The 18968-nt window shown below is 47.3% G+C and overlaps 1 protein-coding gene across 2 annotated transcripts; it reads right to left on the bottom strand.

The window, feature by feature from the left end:
- Window positions 1-1967: 1967 nt before the first annotated feature.
- Window positions 1968-18020, bottom strand: Vps11 (VPS11 core subunit of CORVET and HOPS complexes). Of its 2 annotated transcripts, XM_042682859.1 has the most exons (16): window positions 17828-18020; window positions 14186-14334; window positions 13961-14096; window positions 12384-12547; window positions 11259-11506; window positions 9863-10064; window positions 9356-9507; window positions 8165-8351; window positions 7590-7736; window positions 7041-7229; window positions 6779-6940; window positions 5876-6015; window positions 5586-5788; window positions 5314-5485; window positions 2600-2822; window positions 1968-2459 (listed from the first exon to the last, which is right to left on the bottom strand). In XM_042682859.1, the coding sequence occupies exons 1-16, from the start codon at window positions 18012-18014 to the stop codon at window positions 2295-2297; spliced, it is 2826 nt and encodes a 941-aa protein (XP_042538793.1). In that variant the 5' UTR covers window positions 18015-18020; the 3' UTR covers window positions 1968-2294. The 2 variants fall into 2 exon arrangements, with proteins under 2 accessions (XP_042538793.1, XP_042538794.1); XM_042682860.1 differs by lacking the exons at window positions 11259-11506; window positions 12384-12547; window positions 13961-14096; window positions 14186-14334; window positions 17828-18020 and having other exon boundaries at window positions 9930-10008.
- Window positions 18021-18968: the final 948 nt, after the last annotated feature.

The raw sequence follows: 18968 nt of genomic DNA, 5'->3' as shown, positions 1-18968 counted from the left end.
TATACAAGCAGTTACAGCAATTTCCTTGGTGCTTCTTATTTTTAATTTTGCCAGTACCAGGGCCTTTTCCTTGTTTGGCTTGCTTGCTTGGCTGGCATTTTATTCCCTTGAAATATACCTCCAGCCCAGCTTCTTGTTGGTTATTTTGGAGATGGAGTCTATTGGACTTTTCTGGCCAGACTGGCCTCATAGAGATCCTCCAGTCAGCACCCTAAATAGCTAGGATTATAGGTGTAAGCCACTGGTGCCAGCTTCATATTTATTTATTTATTTATTTTTTGGGTCCGGTCGTGGAGCCTGAACTCTGGGCCTGGGCGCTGTCCCTCAGCTCTTCAGCTCAAGGCTAGTGCTCTACCACTTGAGCCACAGCACCACTTCCGGCTTTTTTCTTTTTGCTTATGTGGTGCTGAGGAATGGAACCCAGGGCCTCAGGCATGCAAGGCAAGCACTCTACCACTGAGCCACCTTCCCAGCCCCCTTCATTTTTTTTTTTAGTGCATATTAATTGTATCAAGAATTTTCACCATAGTATTTCAGATGTGCATATATTTTGATCAGAATAACCCTGTTGCTCTCTTTCCCTCCCTGTCTTCTTCATACATAGTTGCAATATATTTCAAAATTATTTTGCAGTCCTTTTTCCCCTCTTCTTTAACTCATACCCCAGAGTTCACAGAATCATGTCCTATATGTGTATATGTAAATATGCATATACACGTATGTGTGTATATATATATATATATATATATACACACACACATACATACATACTAGTACTTAAAACAACTTACCTCCTCCATCATATTCCCATTTCTCCCTTCTCCCCTTTTTCAGATCTCATTTGGTGGGTTTCATTATGCTGTATTCAACAGGCTCTCACATGTTTATCTGAGCCAACCTGATCACTCCTCTTAGTTACACTCACCATGTAGCTAGGAAGACAGGCATATACTACCATGCGCAGCTTTAACTAGTTGAGATGGGGTCTTGTGAATTTACCTGGACTGGCCTCAGTAGATTCTCCTTTATCTCTACCTCCTGAGCATGAACCACCACACTCAGATCAATAACGTAATTTTTATCCTGCCTATTATCTGGAACTAACTACAGCAAGAAAAACACTGTTCTAAGCTGGGCGCTGGTGGCTCACGCCTACAATCCTAGCTACTCAGGAGGCTGAGATCTGAGGATCTTGGTTCAAAGCCAGCCTGGGCAGGAAACTTAGTGAGACTCATCTCCAATAAACCACTAGAAAAGCGGAAGTGGTGCTGTGGCTCAAGTGGTAGAGAGCTCACCTTGAGCTGAAGAGCTGAGGGACAGCGCCCAAGCCCAGAGTTCAAGCCCCACGACCGGACCAAAAAAAAAGCACTGTTCTACTCATTTTGCAGGCAAGCTAGGCCTAAGATACCCTTGCAGGGTCTGCCTCCCACCTGAATATTTCTCCTGATGCACGTGATCAAGACCAGCAAGACTAAAGAGAAAAAGCTACTTTGGGAGCCTCAAACAGGCTACTTTGGAACTAAAGTCACTAAGACTTTCTGTGTGTTGGGGTGGGGTGGGGGGGGGGAGAAGGGTTTCTGGGGCTTGAAATCAAGGCCTAAGCACTGTCAGTGAACTTTTTTTTACTCAAGGGTAGTGTTCTACCACTTGAGCCACAGCTCTACTTCCTTTTTTCTGGTAGTTAATTGGAAATAAGTATCAAAGACTTCTATCGGGGCTGGCTTTGAACACCAATCCTCAGATCTCAGCCTGAGTTGCCAGGATTACAAGTGTGAGCCACTGGAACCCAGCTCAGTAGACCTTTTGCAAAGGTTTTTTAACAAGCTGAAACTTCTTAGCTGTTAGAGGGCTACTCATTACTGAGATGACCTCCAAGAAGTCCATGGGAAGGAGACTGGGGGCCTAGTACAGAGCTATAATACAGTTAAGACTCATCAGAAAGTCCTCAGAAAAAAATTCTTCCAGGCTCCCATCATTATATTCTTTTATTTATACATTCTGAGAATAAGGACCCAAGCACAGCCTGGTACCCTTGAATACAGAATAAAGCAGCTATTGTCCACACAGAGGTTATCGAGGTACCCTCCCCCACGGGTCTGTAATAATCTATACTGCTAGTCAACAGGAAGAACAGCAGGCTGGAGAAATAAAGGGGCAAGAAAAGCAAGGCCCCTTGAGTTGTGAGGGCAATGGCATCCTGGAGTCGTGAACACATCTGCTATGTGTGCAGTATCAGCTAGTCTCAGTACCTGTGTCCAGCTGAGCCTCCAGGTCACACACTATGCCAGAGCTACCTAAGTGCCCCTCCTGGAGTGCATGAGCAGGTCCCGCTGCAGCCCAGCCTCCAGGTTGGGAGTCAGCCTGGCTGTGGGAGGGTCAGTCAGCAGAGTCAACTTGTTGAATACCCCTCGGCCAAAGTAGTCAGCAATCACAGAGAAGCTGTCATTGGAGCACTTCAGCTGCAGAGGAAAAGAGAGAAGAATCACAACTAGAGAAGCTCATTTCCTAAGAAGGGGAGCAAAGGAAACAAGCCCTCCAGTGCTCGGTGAATTGTGATGATGGGGGCGACCTCTATCCCATGGAGCCCACTCATCCCCACCTGGTGCTGGAACTGGTCATGGAGGTCTCGTTTTTGTTCCTGGGCCCGGATCATATCCATGACCTTCCGATTTTCAGGGAGGCAGGTGGGGCAGTCAGCATCACTTTCTGAGTAACTCTCAAAGCAATGCTGGTGGAAGGAGTGGCCACACAGGAAATGGACGGAGGGCAACTCCAAGGCACTGTTACAGATGCTGCACTTGGTCTTCTGGAAAATCTTCGGACTATAGGCAAGGGACATGGAAAGTGAGCGGCAAGGACTGAGGCAGGACCAAGAGTGGAAAGAGCAGCTATATATACCTATAATCCTAGCTCAGAAGGCTGGGATCTGAGAACTGAGGTTTAAAGTCAGCCTGCACAGGAAAGTCCTTGAGACTTTTATCTCCAATTAATCACAGAAAAAGCCAGAAGTGGCTCTGTGTCTCAAGTGACAGAGCTCTGCCAGCCTTGAGCAAAAAGGAGCACAGGGAGTATGAGCCCTAGGACCAGCAAAAAAAGAAAGAAAACCAGATGTGGCACTGTGGCAAAAATTAGAATGCTAGCCTTGAGCAAAAGAGCTCAGGGACAGCACCCAGGTCCTAAGTTCAAGCCCCACCATTGACAAAAATTTAAAAAGAGTAGAGAGAGAGCAGCTGGGGTGGACAAGGAAGGGTCTCTGGGAGGGGACCGGCAGCTCTGCCTGCATTTCTGATTACATAAAGGAAAGCAAATAAGGACCACAGCTCTGGATAGAGTCTTAACAAGTACAAGGAACCACAGGGCTGTTTTCCCCTTCCATAATTGTCCCCAAAGCCTCTTCAGGTAGGTATTCAGACGTGATGCTTTCAGTGGGGCCTTTCCTTTGTATGTTATCTAAAATTTTAATATATATTTGCAAAAAAGATAAAGACAGACTGGGGGTATAGCTCAGTGACACAGTAATTGCCTACCATGCTCAAAGCCCTGGGTTCCATTCCTAGCTAACAAAAACTAACAAAACCAACAAAAAACACACTCCTTGCCCTTCTCCCTTTCTCTACTTTTTTTTTTGCCAGTCTTGGGGCTTCAACTGAGGACCTTGGCACTGTCCATGAGCTGCTTTTGCTCAAGGCTAGCACTCTACCACTTGAGCCACACTGCCAATTCCGGCCTTTTCTGTTTATATGGTACTAAGGAATGGAACCCAGGGCTTCATGCATGCTAGGCAAACACTATACCACTAAGACACATTCCAAGCCCTACCTTATCTTCTCAAGTCCATACTCTGCTACTTGAGCCACACCACCACTTCTGGCTTTTACTTGTCAGTCATGGGGCTTGAACTCAGGGCCTGGGCGCTATCCCTAAGTTCTTTTGCTCAAGGCTACCACTCTACTATTTGAGTCACAGCACCACTTCCAGTTTTCTGGTGGCTAATTTGGAGATGAGTCTCATGGACTTTCTTGCCTAGGCTGGCTTTGGACCACAGATCCTCAGATCTTAGCCTCCCGAATAGCTAGGATTACAGGTGCGAGTTGAGGTGCACAGCTTTTTTGCTGGTTAACTGGAGATAAGAGTCTCTTGGATCTTGACTGCTTTGTGTAAAATAATGATAAAAACACATAGAACAACAACAACAACAAAAGGGTCTCTTGGATTTATCTGCCTGGGCTGACTGAACTGCAATTCTCAGCTCTCAGCCTCCTGAGTAGCTAGGATTGTAGGCATGAGCCACCAGTGCCTGTTTTTTTTTTTGTTTTTTTTTTTTTTTTGTTGTTGTTGTTGTTTTATACTGGCACCAGGGTCTGAACTCAGTGTCTCAACTGGCACTCTTATCACTTGAACCATGTATCTAATCTGGCTTTATTTGGTTAATTAGGGATACAGTATCTCAGTGACTTTCCCTGACTGGGCTGGCTTTGAACTTTGATCCTCAGATTTCACCCTTTTGAGTAGTACAATTACAGGTTTGAGCTGATGATTCCTGGCTACTTTCTGCATTTTCTAAAACCAAGGTTTTACTTCAGAATGGCTTTAAACAGTAACTTAGAAGTCTGCTTAGAAAAAGTAACTGCTGGGGGCTGGGAAGGTGGCTCAGTGGTAGAGCGCTTGCCTTGCATGCATGAGGCCCTGGGTTCAATTCCTCAGCACCACATAAGCAAAAAGAAAAAAGCCGGAAGTGGTGCTGTGGCTCAAGTGGTAGAGCGCTAGCCTTGAACTAAAGAGCTGAGGGACAGCGCCCAGGCCCAGAGTTCAGGCCCCACGACCGGACCCAAAACAAAAAGAAAAAGAAAAAGTAACTGCTGGAGCTGGGAAGGTGGCTCAGTGGTAGAGCGCTCACCTTGCATGCATGAGGCCCTGGGTTCGATTCCTCAGCACCACATAAGCAAAGAGAAAAAAAACCGGAAGTGGCGTTGTGGTTCAAGTAGTAGAGCTCACCCTGATCTGAAGAGCTGAGGGACAGTGACCAGGCCCAGATCAAGCCCCACAGCAGTAAAAAAAAAAAAAAAGTAAATGCTACAAGATAATTGCCTCTAAAGACCAATAAATGATGCTTTATGTAATCACCATTCTTCAGCAGGGCTGAGCCTGGGAGTGGCTCAGTGGAAATGTGTAACCCAGCTGGTTCAATCCCAGCACAGGGGGGAAGAAAATGTTCGCACTCTGTACAAGCCTGTGTGAGAAAAGTATGCAAATAACACGCTGTGAAGACCGAAGCCAGCCCTGCTCCTTTCCCCATATCCAGGTGACAACTACCTCGCTTTGAGCTCTTGGATCTCCTGGCGGATGCGGGAGGTCTCCTCTCGGTACCGCCGTACCCGCAGCTCATCCTGTGCAATCTGCTGACTCTGTTTCTGCAGTTTTTGGACAAGGTAGTCTCTGATTACGGACAAGGTGGCTGTAGAGTTGTGAGCCAGAGTCTGCACCACTAAGATTGGGGTCCAAGAGGAAACAAGACGGTAAGCCCAGCAGCTCTTGCCATGGTCCCTGACTACCACCTGGTCAGCACCCATCCATCTCCCTAGTACCTAGAAGGGGTGGCATAAGGTTCTTGTTTTCGATGTGCTTGAGCACGGCTGCCACGTACTCCTTGCAGTCCTCCTCCTTGCGGGCGAAGTAGCTGAGAGCCTGTTCCCACAAGGAGGGGTCCTGCTCCCCGTGGCGCTCACAGACAGTGATCACCTGCCGGTACTGCTCATGCTGCATGTGGTAGTGCATAATCTGCTGGAACCTGAGCCAGGGCAGAGGGACACCTCAGTGATGTTCCTGGAAAATCCCCTGGGTCTTCCCTTGGCCCTGGAAGTACCCCCACTCTTACAGCTTTCCCTGTTCATAGAGGTAAAGGACCCCATCCTGGAAGTCATGCATCTGACACAGCACCAGCGCCTTGTCAAAGACATCACAGAAGCGGCCGCTCTTCAGTAGGGAGATGGCCTCTGCATGAAGCTTCTCTTTGGCCTGGGGAGGAAAGAGGGTTGGGCTGGTAGACATAAGGTGGAAACCCCAAGGTCCTTTGGGACAAGACTGTTCCTTTCAGTGCAGTGTCCCCTTCAGTGATGAACACTGACACCAGTAAAGTGTCACTGCCTAAGGAAAGCAGCAAAAGACTGCCTCAAAGCTCGGAGAGGAATGGGGATAGAGAAACTGTCCTTTCTCTTCCTTTTCAGTGGTGCTAGGGTTTGAGCTTAGCTTGCTAGGGAAGCATTCTACCACTTGATCCACTTTTTGCTCTAGTGATTTTTTTTAATAGGATCTCACTTTTTGCCCAGACTGGCTGGGACCACAATTCTCTACATTTCCTGCATAGTTGGGTAACAGGTGTGTACCACCAAACCCAACTTTTTATTGGTTGAGATGGGGTCTTGTGATCTTTTTGACCTGGCTGCCTTGGAACCTCTCAATCTCTATCTCTTTTTTTTTTTTTGGGTCCGGTCCTGGGGCCTGAACTCTGGGCCTGGGCGCTGTCCCTCAGCTCTTCAGCTCAAGGCTAGTGCTCTAACACTTGAGCCACAGCGCCACTTCCGGCCTTCAATCTCTATCTCTTGAGTAGCTAGGATTACAAGTGTGAGCCACTGAACCCAGCTTCTTTTCACTTTTGCAATGCTGGAAACAGACTCTGGGGCTCCACACAGGCTAGACAAGTATTCTACTACTGAGCAACATTCCCAGCCCAAGAGCTGTATTCTCTCCAGCACCTCCCACCAGTCTGGCCAGACCTCACCTGCGGTTCCTTCTCATGGGCCCAGTTCTGCAGCCGCAGCTCAAGAAGTGTGTCGTAGATACCCTGGGGTGAGTCTGGCTGCACTTCACTCATGTGCTCCAGGAAGGCTTTCAGCTCTCGGGGGTTGTTTGCAAAGATGGGGATGAACTCCTCAGAGTTGGCCTAGTATGAAGGAGGAGAAGGGAGGCTAGTGAGTGCATTTGGTACCCAGAGGCCCCTAAGGTAATCCTTGCTACCCAAAGTGATTCTCCCGAGGCCTCACTTGGCAGCTTGGAGCCTCTCTATCGCCTCGACCTTCCAGACTGGGCCGATAGTCAGTACAAAGTCCCTTTAGCAACTGTGTTGTCTGCTCTGGTATGTGGTGCATGAGGGTCTTCCCATAACGCTTCATGTTGCTCTCTGCCTGCTCAAAAGGCAGCTTGCCGATGTACCGAAGGGCTTCCTGGTAATTCTGTGGGGAGAGGTAAAGGACAGACTAGCACCCACTCCTGGAAGCACTTCCACCACTGTGGAAACATCCTCAAAAAGCACAGGGCACTGTCCCATGTAAGAATCTCACCCAAGCTGGGTGCCGGTGGCTCCCACCTGTAATCCTAGCTACTCAGGAGGCTAAGATCTGAGGATCACAGTTCAAAGCCAACCCAGGCAGGAAAGTCCATGAAACTCTTACCAATAAACCAGCAGAAAACTCGAAGTGGCACTGTGGCTCAAGTAGTAGAGCGCTAGCCTTGAGCTGAAGAGCTGAGGGACAGCGCCCAGGCCCAGAATTCAAGCCCCCGAACCGACCAAAATGCAAAAGAATTTCACCCACCTTGATATCCTCCAGCTGGATCTTCAGGTACCACTCATGGTGTGCGTGGTTCTCAGCCAGGTAGAGGGCGTGGGAGTAGTAGCCAGCTTGCCGGAGGACCTTGATGGCTGTTTCTACATCAAAATGCACTTCACTTTCGCTCTTTGTCTGCCAGAGGAACATGGTACACAATCATTTGCACAAAGGTGGCTGGAGAAGGGAAACAGGCAACTAATGGTAAGACACATTCCTAAAGCAACAGTAATGTCCGTGCTTTGAAAACAACCTAACCTGCCTCTCAGAGTTGCTTATGAAAGACATAAGCCCTTCCTCTGCCTATACCATTACAGGGGCATTTCTGGAAACTCTATTGCCACTTTCCTGGGCTTACAATGTTTTGTCATAAAACGAGACAACATCAGAGTGAACTAGCATAAATAGCAACTTATCTTCCCCATTTACAAAAGCAGAGGGTAGCTAGTTCCCAAATGCAATCAGCTATTTCCTTGTGCCCTGATGAAGGATCAGCTCTAGTGCTGCCACTTTGTGCTCCATGGGGCCCTCTAGGAATTGTCTCTGGTAACCACACCCTGCACCTTGATGAATTCTTCCAACTTGGAGCTGTCCTTGAGTTTGGTGTAGCAGTTCAGGAGCAGGGTGGTATGGTCAGCATTGGCCAGGGATTGTCTATGCAGGGTCTGTAGGTAGGCAGTCAGGTTGTGGATGCGCTGGGCATCCAGAAACTTGCGGATCACATAGGATGGCTCCAACTTCCCAATGGTTCTAGGGAGATGTACAACAATATCATCTGGATCAGTGTACTTCTCAAACTCATCTGCATACAATTACTTATTGATTTTTGTTAAAAGGCAAATTTTGCTTCAGTTCATCACATGTGAGTCCTTCAACTGCATTTGCACCAAGTCCTGGGTTACATCAGTACTACCAGTCTACAGACCATGCTTTGCGCCAGGCTCCAAAACACCAGTCTTTCAACTAGGCTGATAAATTAGTACCAAGGGAAGCAAAAGATAAACATTTTTTCCTTTTTCTTTTGTCATTCATGGGGCTTGAACTCTGGACCTGGGCGCTGTCCCTGAGCTCTTCAGCTCAAGGCAAGTACTCTACCATAGCTCCACTTCCGGTGGTTACTTGGAGATTAGAGTCTCACTGACTTTTCTGCCTGGGCTGGCTTTGAACCACGATCCTCAGATCTCAGCCTTCTGAGTAGCTAGGATTACAGGTGTGAGTGACCAGGGCTCAGTACATTTTTATTTCTTTAGCTAGGTCAAGCCAGGCATGGTTACTCAAACATGTAATCCCAGCTGCTCAGGAGGAAGAAGTCAGGAGGCTCACAGTTGGAGGCTAACACCCAAAGCAAAACATTCAAACTCCATTTCAACCAATAAAACACAAGACCCTGTTGGAAAAATAACTAAAACAAAAAAGGCTATGACTGTGGCTCCTGTGGACTCAGGTGCAAGGCCCTGAGTTCAAACTCCAGTAATGTCAAAAAGAGAAAGGACTAGATCACAAGAATGTTAACAAAATGCAAACTAGAGTTTAAAAGGAGAAGCATCATCAGCTAGGTTTTATACTGGTCATGTAAATTTCACTCTAAACATTCCCTTTGCAAGAAGTCCTGTTTCCTCATTTGAGGCATCACACTTTCTGTAGGAAAGCCAGCAGTTCCTTGTGTCTTTCAAGCCCCGCCCCCAGCATGGGTTTCAGTTCTCTGGCTGAGCATCTTTGTTCACAGCTATGTATCATAGTTCCTTCAGACTGACCGAATATACTGCTGGACAGCCCCATCGTGGTTGCCTTTGCTATAGAGATGGTCTCCATACTGCATGAAGATTTGGGCCAATCCATCGCTATCCAGATGTTGGCTCTTGGCCAGGTTAATTGCCATCTCAAATAGGTTCTTCTTAAACAACATCTGGAAGGTGAAAGGGATTATGATTGGTAGAATCGGTCCTGAAAAGATACCTTCCCAGAATGTTCCCTTGAGACAAGCATTCCAATTTGCCTAGATCCTGGACAAAGAGCTTCAGATAACCCCAAAACTAATCTTACCAACCTCATAAGGGTCTCTGCAGCCCAATTGAACCCTGAGGCTGGGCTCAGGCTCCCAGCCATTTGTTCCCACCAAAGGTGCATCTTTAGCCATTTACTTAATGAAACTATTTACCCAAAGGAAATAAAATCCCAGGGCCCAGGTGAGTGGGAAATCTATTCCTGCTGCTAGCTACTTCTAGGAGCCAGAGTCAGCTCTGGGGACCTGGTAGCCTTGCCTCCAGCTTGGTCTGTGTGTCCTTCTCCTGCAGTGCGTGGACCCGCCCATCCCGCGTCAGCACGTACAAGGAGCCCCACTCAGCAAGCACATCCACTACATCCTCAAAGACAGCGCTGTAGGCTATGAACTTGTTGCACAGATCATAGATGTTGAGAATCTGCTTGTCAGAACTCTGTGAGTCCCTGCTGGTAAAGTCTGATCTGAAAGAAAGAGCAACAGGTATTTGCACCATCTCAGTCTCAGCTCTATAACCAATCCACCTATAACAAATTACCTCCTCAGTCCCTCTAGTAACTCATTAGTCCCTAATGTAGCATTTACTGATGGCTCAAGAAAGAGGACATGTAATCCTGATCCTATCATTAGTTCAGGCCAAGAGTAAGAAATGAAGTATATTCAGATCCTCACTTGTTTACTAAAGAACTAGCTGGGGCCAGGTGCCAGTGGCTCACGCCTGTTATCCTAACCACTCAAGAGGCTGAGATCTGAGGATCGAGGTGCAAAGCCAGCCCAGGCAGGAAAATCTGCGAGACTCTTACCTCCAAATAATCACCAGAAAACCAGAAGTGGCTCTGTGGCTTAAGTGGTAGAGCACTAAACTTAAGCTGAAGAGTACAGGGACAACGCCAAAGCCCAGAGTTCAAGCCCCACCACTGACAAAACAAACAAACAAAAAAACTAGCTAGAGGCTGGTGATTCACGCCTGAAATCCTACTCAGGAGGCTGAGATCCGAGGAGGATTGTGGTTCGAGGATTGTGGTTCGAAGCCAACCTGGGCAGTAAAGTCTGTGAGACTCTTATCTCCAATAAACTACTTAGGAAAAGCCAAAAGTGGTTCTGTGGCTCAAGTGGTAGAGCCTTGCCTTGAGCACTAAAAGGCTTAGGGACAGCTCCTAGGCCAGTTCAAGCCCCAGGATTGGAAAAAAAACCAAACAAACCACTTAAGGCCTGATTTATGTTAGACTTTGTGCTTGGTACTAAATGACAACAAATCTCATCTGCACAGAAGATCTACCTCCCCCTTTCAGTGGCTCTGGAACAACAGGACTGTGCCTGGTGTCGTGACTTCTCTACAGCTGCCAATTTCACCACCTTCTAACCCTTGTTCTTCTTCCCAACATATTTTGACCAAAAGGAAAAACAACAAAAAGCAGTTATCAGGTCAGGTCCAACTCAATCTATGAAGCATTCTAGTATACAAGGGCTAAGCAGCAAGTGTATACAGCAAAAACACATTTTCCAGTAAAAATACCTAATAGAGTCTGGGTAGAACTGCAATCTACCTAAAATTTAAGTGGGAAAATTGGCAGGCTCCAGACATAGGTTTTAAAAGGAGGTGAGTGCTAGGGAACAAGTCTAGCTTTCTCCCTTTTCTTTTTCCCTGGAGTCCTTACTTGGGAGAAACCTTCCGGTCACGGGAGACAATGACAAGGTATCCTCTAAACCAGTGGGCAATGAGCTTATGGCCCTCAAAGGCGAAGCAGGGCCCTCGTTCATCAGGTTGGTATAGGTAGACACACTCATCCCCGGCCACAATGAACTGCAGGTCCTGAGAAGGGTCACTCAGGGCTGAGCACCGTAGCCCACAACCGTGGGTGTCCAACTCCACTCGCGGGTACTCCTTTCCAGAAACTATATAGGACTGCCAAAGCAAGAAAAGGTTAGCAGGCTTCCTTTGAAGAGGCAGCACCTAAGCCTTCACAGACACATTCCCATTTCCACAAGGAACTCTCCCTTTATCCTTGCTTGTCATTTTAAGACCTTTCCCTTAGCTGCTTGCTTTCTCTACTCACTACCATCCATCTACCAAATAGGGGCCATATTTTTTCTCTTTATGTTACCTCTACCCAGTTCAAGAATTCTACAAGTAAGAGAAATCCAGTCATCTTTTATAATTTTATCAAGGCTATTCCTCAGCTAGAGATATAATTTAGCAGTACAGGGCATGCATGTCATGTGTGAAGCCCGAGGTCTAAACCCCAGCATTCCTGAGAAACTGGGCTGTTATAAAGTTAGGAGCACTAAGATTAAAGAGGTAAAACAAGGGGCTTGGAAGGTGGCTCAGTGGCAGAGTGCTTGCCTTGCATGCCTGAGGCCCTGGGTTCAATTCCTCAGCACCACATAAGCAAAAAGAAAAAAACTGGAAGTGGCGCTGTAGCTCAAATGGTAGAGTGCTAGCCTTGAGCTGAAGAGCTGAGGGACAGCACCTGTGCCCAGAGTTCAGGCCCCACGACTGGACCCAAAAAATAAAAAAAAAAAAAAAAAAAGAGGTAATTTCTAATGTCACTTAGCAGGTTAGGCAAAAAAGCCTGTTTTTCACTATCTCAGAGTATCTTCCTGAAGTCTAGCTCCTCTTAGTCAGCTAAGTGAAGATATAAAATATAAAGCTGGGTAAGTAATTCAAGGTTATCTGGTAAAATTTTTAGGATTTCCATCTTTCCTATCAGGTCCTTACTCTAGCCCCCTAAGCCAAGGATAAGCCCTTTGGGCCTGCTCCAAGAGCAGTGGCTCAGTCCCACCTGGACATTCTCAGTTGTCACAACAAACAAGTGAGTGGTCTTTCCTGCTTGACGGAAGGCCAGTCCCGTAACAGGATAGTTGCCTTTGTGCAAAATCTGGCTCTTACTATGCCGATCCCGGGTGATGTCTCCTTTGTTCAATGTAACACTGCCATCTGTGAAACCTGTAGGAAAGCAGGAAACAGCAACCCAGTGAGGCTGAAAAGACTGGGAAGTATTATATTAAGTGAAGTAAGCCAGGCCCAAAGAAACATAGGTCCCATGGTTTCCCTTATTTGCAATATCTAGTATATGTATGAGTCAAGCGGAAAAGGTCAGATAATGTGATGTCAGGAAAATGAAACCTTAGATATGTATTTTAATGTTTTTTTCTTTCATGCATGTGTTTCTAACGCATTTATAAGATTATCTCTTTGTTGCTTTGTATGTCCCTCCCCCACAGTATAACCCCTGCTTTTTCTATATTTGACGTCAGTATAACTTGTGGAGGAGATGGGGAAAAACCAGTTGTTTAAGGATACAGGTGGACCTGTTGCAACAATGAGAAGTACAAGTTGTCATGTCCAAAACGAGCTTTACAATGTCGGTGGGGGGGGGGGGGGGGGGAGGAAGGAGAAGGATTGGGATTGGGGGGGGAGGGGGGAGGCTGGGAAGGGATGTGAAGGGTAAGCAAAGGAGGAGGCTACAATGCTTGGTAAGAAATGTACGCATTATCCTGCCCATGTAATTGTAACCCCTCTGTACAGTATGTTCACAAATAAAATAAAATAAAATTAAAAAAAAAAAAAAAAGACTGGGAAGTAGAGAAAGGAAAAAGATCATTCATTAGATCAAAAGATCATTCATTCATTAGAAATAAGCTTTGCCAGGCGCCAATGGCTCACGCCTGTAATCCTATTACAGGAGGCTGAGATCTGAGGATCTCAGTTCAAAGCCAGCCAGGGCAGGAAAATCCATGAGACTCTTATCTCCAATGAGCCACCAGAAAACTGGAAATGGTGCTGTGGCTCAAAGTGGTAAAGCACTAGCTTTGATTTGAAGAACTCAGGGACAGCACCCAGGCCTGAGATTAAACCCCAGAACTGACAAAAAAAAAAAGAAAAAAGAAAAAAAAGAAAGAAAAAGAAAAAGAAATGATAAGTTTTCTCCTCACATCCAACTTTTTTTTTTTTTTTTTTTGGGTCCAGTCGTGGGGCCTGAACTCTGGGCCTGGGTGCTGTCCCTCAGCTCTTCAGCTCAAGGCTAGCGCTCTACCACTTGAGCCACAGTGTCACTTCCGGCTTTTTTTCTTTTTGCTTATGTGGTGCTAGGGAATCAAACCCAGGGCCTCATGCATGCAAGGCAAGCACTCTACCACTGAGCCACTTTCCCAGCCCCCACATCCAACTTTTTTAGTAGCAAAGCTGACCATTGGTACTTACTGATTCATTTTCAAAGAACAAAATTTAATGCTTTCCCATGCCAAACTTTAATATCTCAAAGGCCTCTGTTTAGTATAAAGTGGTCTCAATTAGAATAGAGATGAGCTGCAGAAGCAAAGAAAATCTGTGAGTTCGTTTTGCCTTCCTTCTCCTTACCAATGGCCATAAAGTTGAGATTTTCATGAACGGTCAAACAAGACACAACAGTTGGTTCTGTTCCTGGGATGGCAGAGAAGATTCGAGTACAGAGTGGGTTGCCGCCATCTCTCTTCTCCAAGTTCCAGATCTTTACCTGTGGACAAAACTCAAATGTCTAAATGCTGATCTTCTCCAACAGGAAAACATTGCCAGGCTTCTGAATCTTTCCTTGCTGGAACTCACCAGGGGGTTAATACCCTCTTCATCCTCACCAACAGATGCTAGAATATTGTGCTGCTTCAGTTGATATAGGTGTGTCACTCGTAGTTTGTAGGCCTGGAAGCCCGTAAGCTGTAGGGAACGCAGCAAGAACCAGATCTGGCCTTCCATATGTGCAAAGTAGTTAAGGAACCTCCTTTCCAAGGAGAGATATGGTAGTGCCCCCAACCCCATCTGCAGCTTCACCTTCCATACTCTTTTTCAGTTATCTTTGGTTAAGTTATATTACCATCTATAGCACAGGAATTAAGATATTTGGAGAGGGGCTAGGAAGGTGGCTCAGTGGTAGAGCGCTTGCCTTGCATACATGAGGCCCTGGATTCAATTCCTCAGCACTGCATAAGCAGAAAACGCTGGAAGTGGTGCTGTGGCTCAAGTGGTAGAGCACTAGCCTTGTGCTGAAGAGCTCAGGGACAGAGTCCAGGCCCAGAGTTCAGGCCCCATGACTGACAAAAAAAAAAAAAAGATATTTGGAGAGTAATAGACCACATTCGCTCAACTTTAATTACAGTATGTTTTTAAAATTGTTATGTTTTATTATTGTTGCTAATCTTACAACAAAAGATTAATAATCCGTCTACAGATTGTGCATATGCGCTGGTCCTGGGGCTTGAATTCAGGGTCTGGGCACTGTCCTTGAGCTTTTTTGCTCAAGGTTAGTGGTCTAACACTTGAGCCCCAGATCCACTTCTGGCTTTTTGGTGGTTCATTGGAAGCAAGTGTCTCATAGACTTTCCTGCCTTAGCTGGCTTCGAACCTGATCCTCAGATTTCAGCCTCATGAGCTAAAATTACAGGTGTGAGCCACCAGCACCCAGAAAGATTAACGATCTTAATCTTGCTTTGTGTGTGTGTGTGTGTGTGTGTGTGTGTGTGTGCATGTGTGCTAGTACTGGAGCTTGATTGAACTTGGGGCCCAGGCACTGTCCCTTAGCTTTTTCTTTCAAGACTAGCATTCTACCACTTGAGTCACAGCTCCACTGCTAGCATTTTGGTCATTAACTGGAGATAAGAATCTCATGGGGGGAAGTGGCGCTGTAGCTCAAGTGGTAGAGCGCGAGAGGGGAAGATGGGAATGGATAGGAATGGGAAACAAAGGAGGAGGCAACAATGCTTGATAAGAAATGTACTCATTTTCTTGCCCGTGTAATTTAACCCCTCCATAAGGTATTTTCACAATTAAAAAAAAAAAAGACTCTCATGGCCTGGGGGCTGGGAAAGTGGCTCAGTGGTAGAGTGCTTGCCTCATATGCATGAGGCCCTGGGTTCGATTCCTCAGCATCACATAAACAGAAAAAGCTATAAGTGACACTGTGGCTCAAGTGGTAGAGCGCTAGCCTTGACCTGAAGAGCTCAGGGACAGTGCCCAGGCCCAGAGTTCAAGCTCCACGACAGACAAAAAACAAATCTCATGGCCTGGACTGGCTTCAAACCATTGGCTTCAAGTCTCTTGAGTAGGATTACAGGCATGAGCCACTGACACTCAGCTTTTAATTTTGCTCAATTTTTTTTTTACAAGTTAAATCTTACTAACAGTATACATGTACAGTATGATTTTTCATTTAAATGACTCAAAATTGGTATGAATTTAGTAGGAATTATAATTTAAACCTTACGCCTTTCCTGGGCTAGTGCTATGGGTAAGATGACACTTTTTTTTTTTTTTTTTTTTTTGCCAGTTGTGGGGAACTCTGGGCCTGGGTACTGTCCCTCAGCTTTTCAGCTCAAGGCTAGCACTCTACCACTTGAGCCACAGTGCCACTTAGGGTTTTTTCTGCTTATGTAGTGCTTTTCTGCTTATGTAGGGACTCATGCAAGCTTTTCTGCTTATGTAGTGCTTTTCTGCTTATGTAGGGCCTCATGCATGCAAGGCAAGCACTCTATCACTGAGTCACCTTCCCAGCCCCTAGGTGATACTTTCTTGTGTTCCTAAGCAGCTGCAGAAAGGTGTATCCCCCAATCAGCAATGGAATCACAAGAACACACTAATTAATATACTTTAATGCATTGTGTTCCTAAGCCATGAGCCACGAGAACACCTATTCTTGGTATGTTAAATGCATTTTCAATTTAGAATAATCTCCATAAAATTCCTGTATTTTATTTTTATTATTTTTTTATTTTTTGGGGGGGTCTGGTAGTGGGGACTGAACTCTGGGCCTGGGTACTGTCCCTCAGCTCTTCAGCTCAAGGCTAGCGCTCTACCACTTGAGCCACAGCGCCACTTCCGGCTTTTTTCTTATGTGGTGCTGAGGAATCGAACCCAGGGCCTCGAGCATGCAAGGCAAGTGCTCTACCACTGAGCCACCTTTCCAGCCCCAAATTCCCGTATTTTATCTGGGCATCACTCACACCTGTAATCCTAGCTATTTAGGAAGCTGAGATCTGAGGATCGTGGTTCAAAGTTAGCCCAGACAGGAAAGGCTGTGAGACTGTTATCTCTAATTAATTATAGAAAAAAAAAAAAAAAAGCCAGAAATGGTGCTATCCTTGAGCAAAAGAAGTTTAGGGACAGCACCCAGGCCTAGAGTTCAAGGTCCAAGACTGGCAAAAAACAAAACAAAACAAAACAAAAACCCACAAACCTGTATTTTTAATTAGCATATCTTTGTTTTTTGTTTTTTAGTTTTGGCTCTGGTTGTGGGGCCTGAACTCAGGGCCTGGGTGCTGTCCCTCAGCTCTTCAGCTCAAGGTTAGTGCTCTACCACTTGAGCCACAGCGCCACTTCCGGCTTTTTTCTTTTGGCTTATGTGGTCCTTAGGAATCGAACCCAGGGCCTCATGCATGCAAGGCAAGCGCTCTACCACTGAGCCACCTTCCCAGCCCAGCACATCTTTGTAATGAGGAGTTTCATTGTCATAATTCTCTACATTTGTAACAGTGTATTTTGCTTGTGGCTGGCACTCTACCACTTGAGCCATGCCTCCAGTCCCTACAGTATACTTGGAACAACTACTTCACCCCTCTTCATTATATTCATGCTCCTTCCCTTTCTTTTCTAGAGTCTTGGGTGGATTTCATTATGCTGCCTTCATATTAGAGTATTTTGAACTTATGATGCGTTTCTCGTAAAGTGACTAACATCTCTATATGAAAAACAACCCGCGTGAAAGGGGTTCCGTTCTAGCCACACTTCAGACATTCCCTGGGGAGGCTCCGTAATACCTATATTTAGACCAAACTCCAGATAATAATCATGTATATGTATGCAGCTCTTCAAACTTCCAGAGCTTTCCCAGATATGAAAACAAAGCAACAAACTCCCGCGCGTCTTCTACTTCCTCACCCACCACCTCGGCAGCGAAGGTGACACCTTCCACCTTCCACTTGGACCGGTGACGAGCGTCCAGTGGGGGGACTGACCTGAAATAGCCTTGTCAAGTTGGCATTCCCACCCCTTTCACAGAAAAGGCCACGGGGCCCGGGGAGGCTCAGTGGCTGGCCCAGGATGCCTCCGTGCTGGACTTCTGTTCCTGCTCGGGCCACGTCTAACGCAGAGTGGCGCGAAGCCCGAACCGCGCTGACTGGCCAACTCCTTCCCCCCCCCCCCCCCCGGCGGGCTTTCTTCGGGGATCCGGGGAAGGGGGAGAGAGATCCAGAAGGATATCGCCAAAGACCAGGCTCCCCCGCCCCGAGTCGCAGACAGTGATGCCCGGAGGGAGGCACAGGAGCTTGGAGGCGGGCAGTCCGGGGGCAGGCGCGGCGCCGGGAGCAGCCCCATCGTTACCCAGCGGCTCCTTCACCAGCTCCTTGTCGAAGAAGACGAAGCGCCGCCACTGCAGGTAGGCCGCCATCTTGGCCAAGGCCACCGCCTCCGGAAGAGACGTCACGTGAGCGGAGCCCCTGGTCATGTGACCCCGCGACTTCCCGGAACTGGCGCTCTCGGGTCGGGGCGGCGGCCTGGGCGGGGCCTCTCGGCTGGGGCCCGGTCGTCCGTCTTGCTCGGGACGGAGGCCCGAGCGCTGGGCCCTCGCCTTGAGCGTCAGCTTCCTCTGAAACGCCGGGCGCAGCCGGGCGCGCAGGCCGCCCCGCGCTCGGGAGCCCAGGCCAGCCTGCGCGACCCAGACGGGGCGCCGCTGCCTACACCTGCAATCCTAGCTACTCAGGAAGCCCAGACCTGGACGATCGTGGTCCGAAGCTACCCCTGGGAGGAAATGGTGCCAAACCTCATCCCCAAAATAATCAGCAAAGTGCTGGGCTGGAACCCAGGTTCCAGTGGTCAAGCCAGGAGCCAGAAAGCCTACTAACTAGCCGGTTGTCTGTTCCAGAGGTTGAGATGTGAGAGTCGAGGTTCAAAGCCAGCCTGGGCAGTGAAGTCCGTGAGACTTCCACCTCCCAAACCAGCGAAGAGCCGGAAGTGGAGCTGCGGCCGGCACATGCACAGCCTACTGAGAATGAAGCCTCAAATTCAAACCCTGATACAGCAAACAAAAGTGAAAAAGGGGATGGGAAGCTGGCTCAGTGGTAGAATTTTTTTTTTTTTTTTTTTTTTTGTCGGTCGTGGGGCTTGAACTCTGGGCCTGGGTGCTGCCCCTCAGCTCTTCAACTCAAGGCGAGCCCTCTACCACTTGAGCTACAGCGCCACTTGCGGTTTTCTGGTGGCTTATTGGAGATAGGAGTCACACGGTCTTTCCTGCTCGGGCTGGCTTTGAACCGCGATCCTCAGATCTCAGCCTCCTGAGTAGCTAGCATTACAGGCGTGAGCCACCAGTGCCCGGCTCTCAGTGGTAGAATTTTTGACTTGCATG

This window comes from Dipodomys spectabilis, unplaced genomic scaffold (assembly GCF_019054845.1).
Source record: "Dipodomys spectabilis isolate Male_0828 unplaced genomic scaffold, ASM1905484v1 ptg000076l, whole genome shotgun sequence".
In the NCBI taxonomy this organism is placed as follows: domain Eukaryota; kingdom Metazoa; phylum Chordata; class Mammalia; order Rodentia; family Heteromyidae; genus Dipodomys; species Dipodomys spectabilis.
This window is presented reverse-complemented; position numbering and strand designations above follow the sequence as displayed.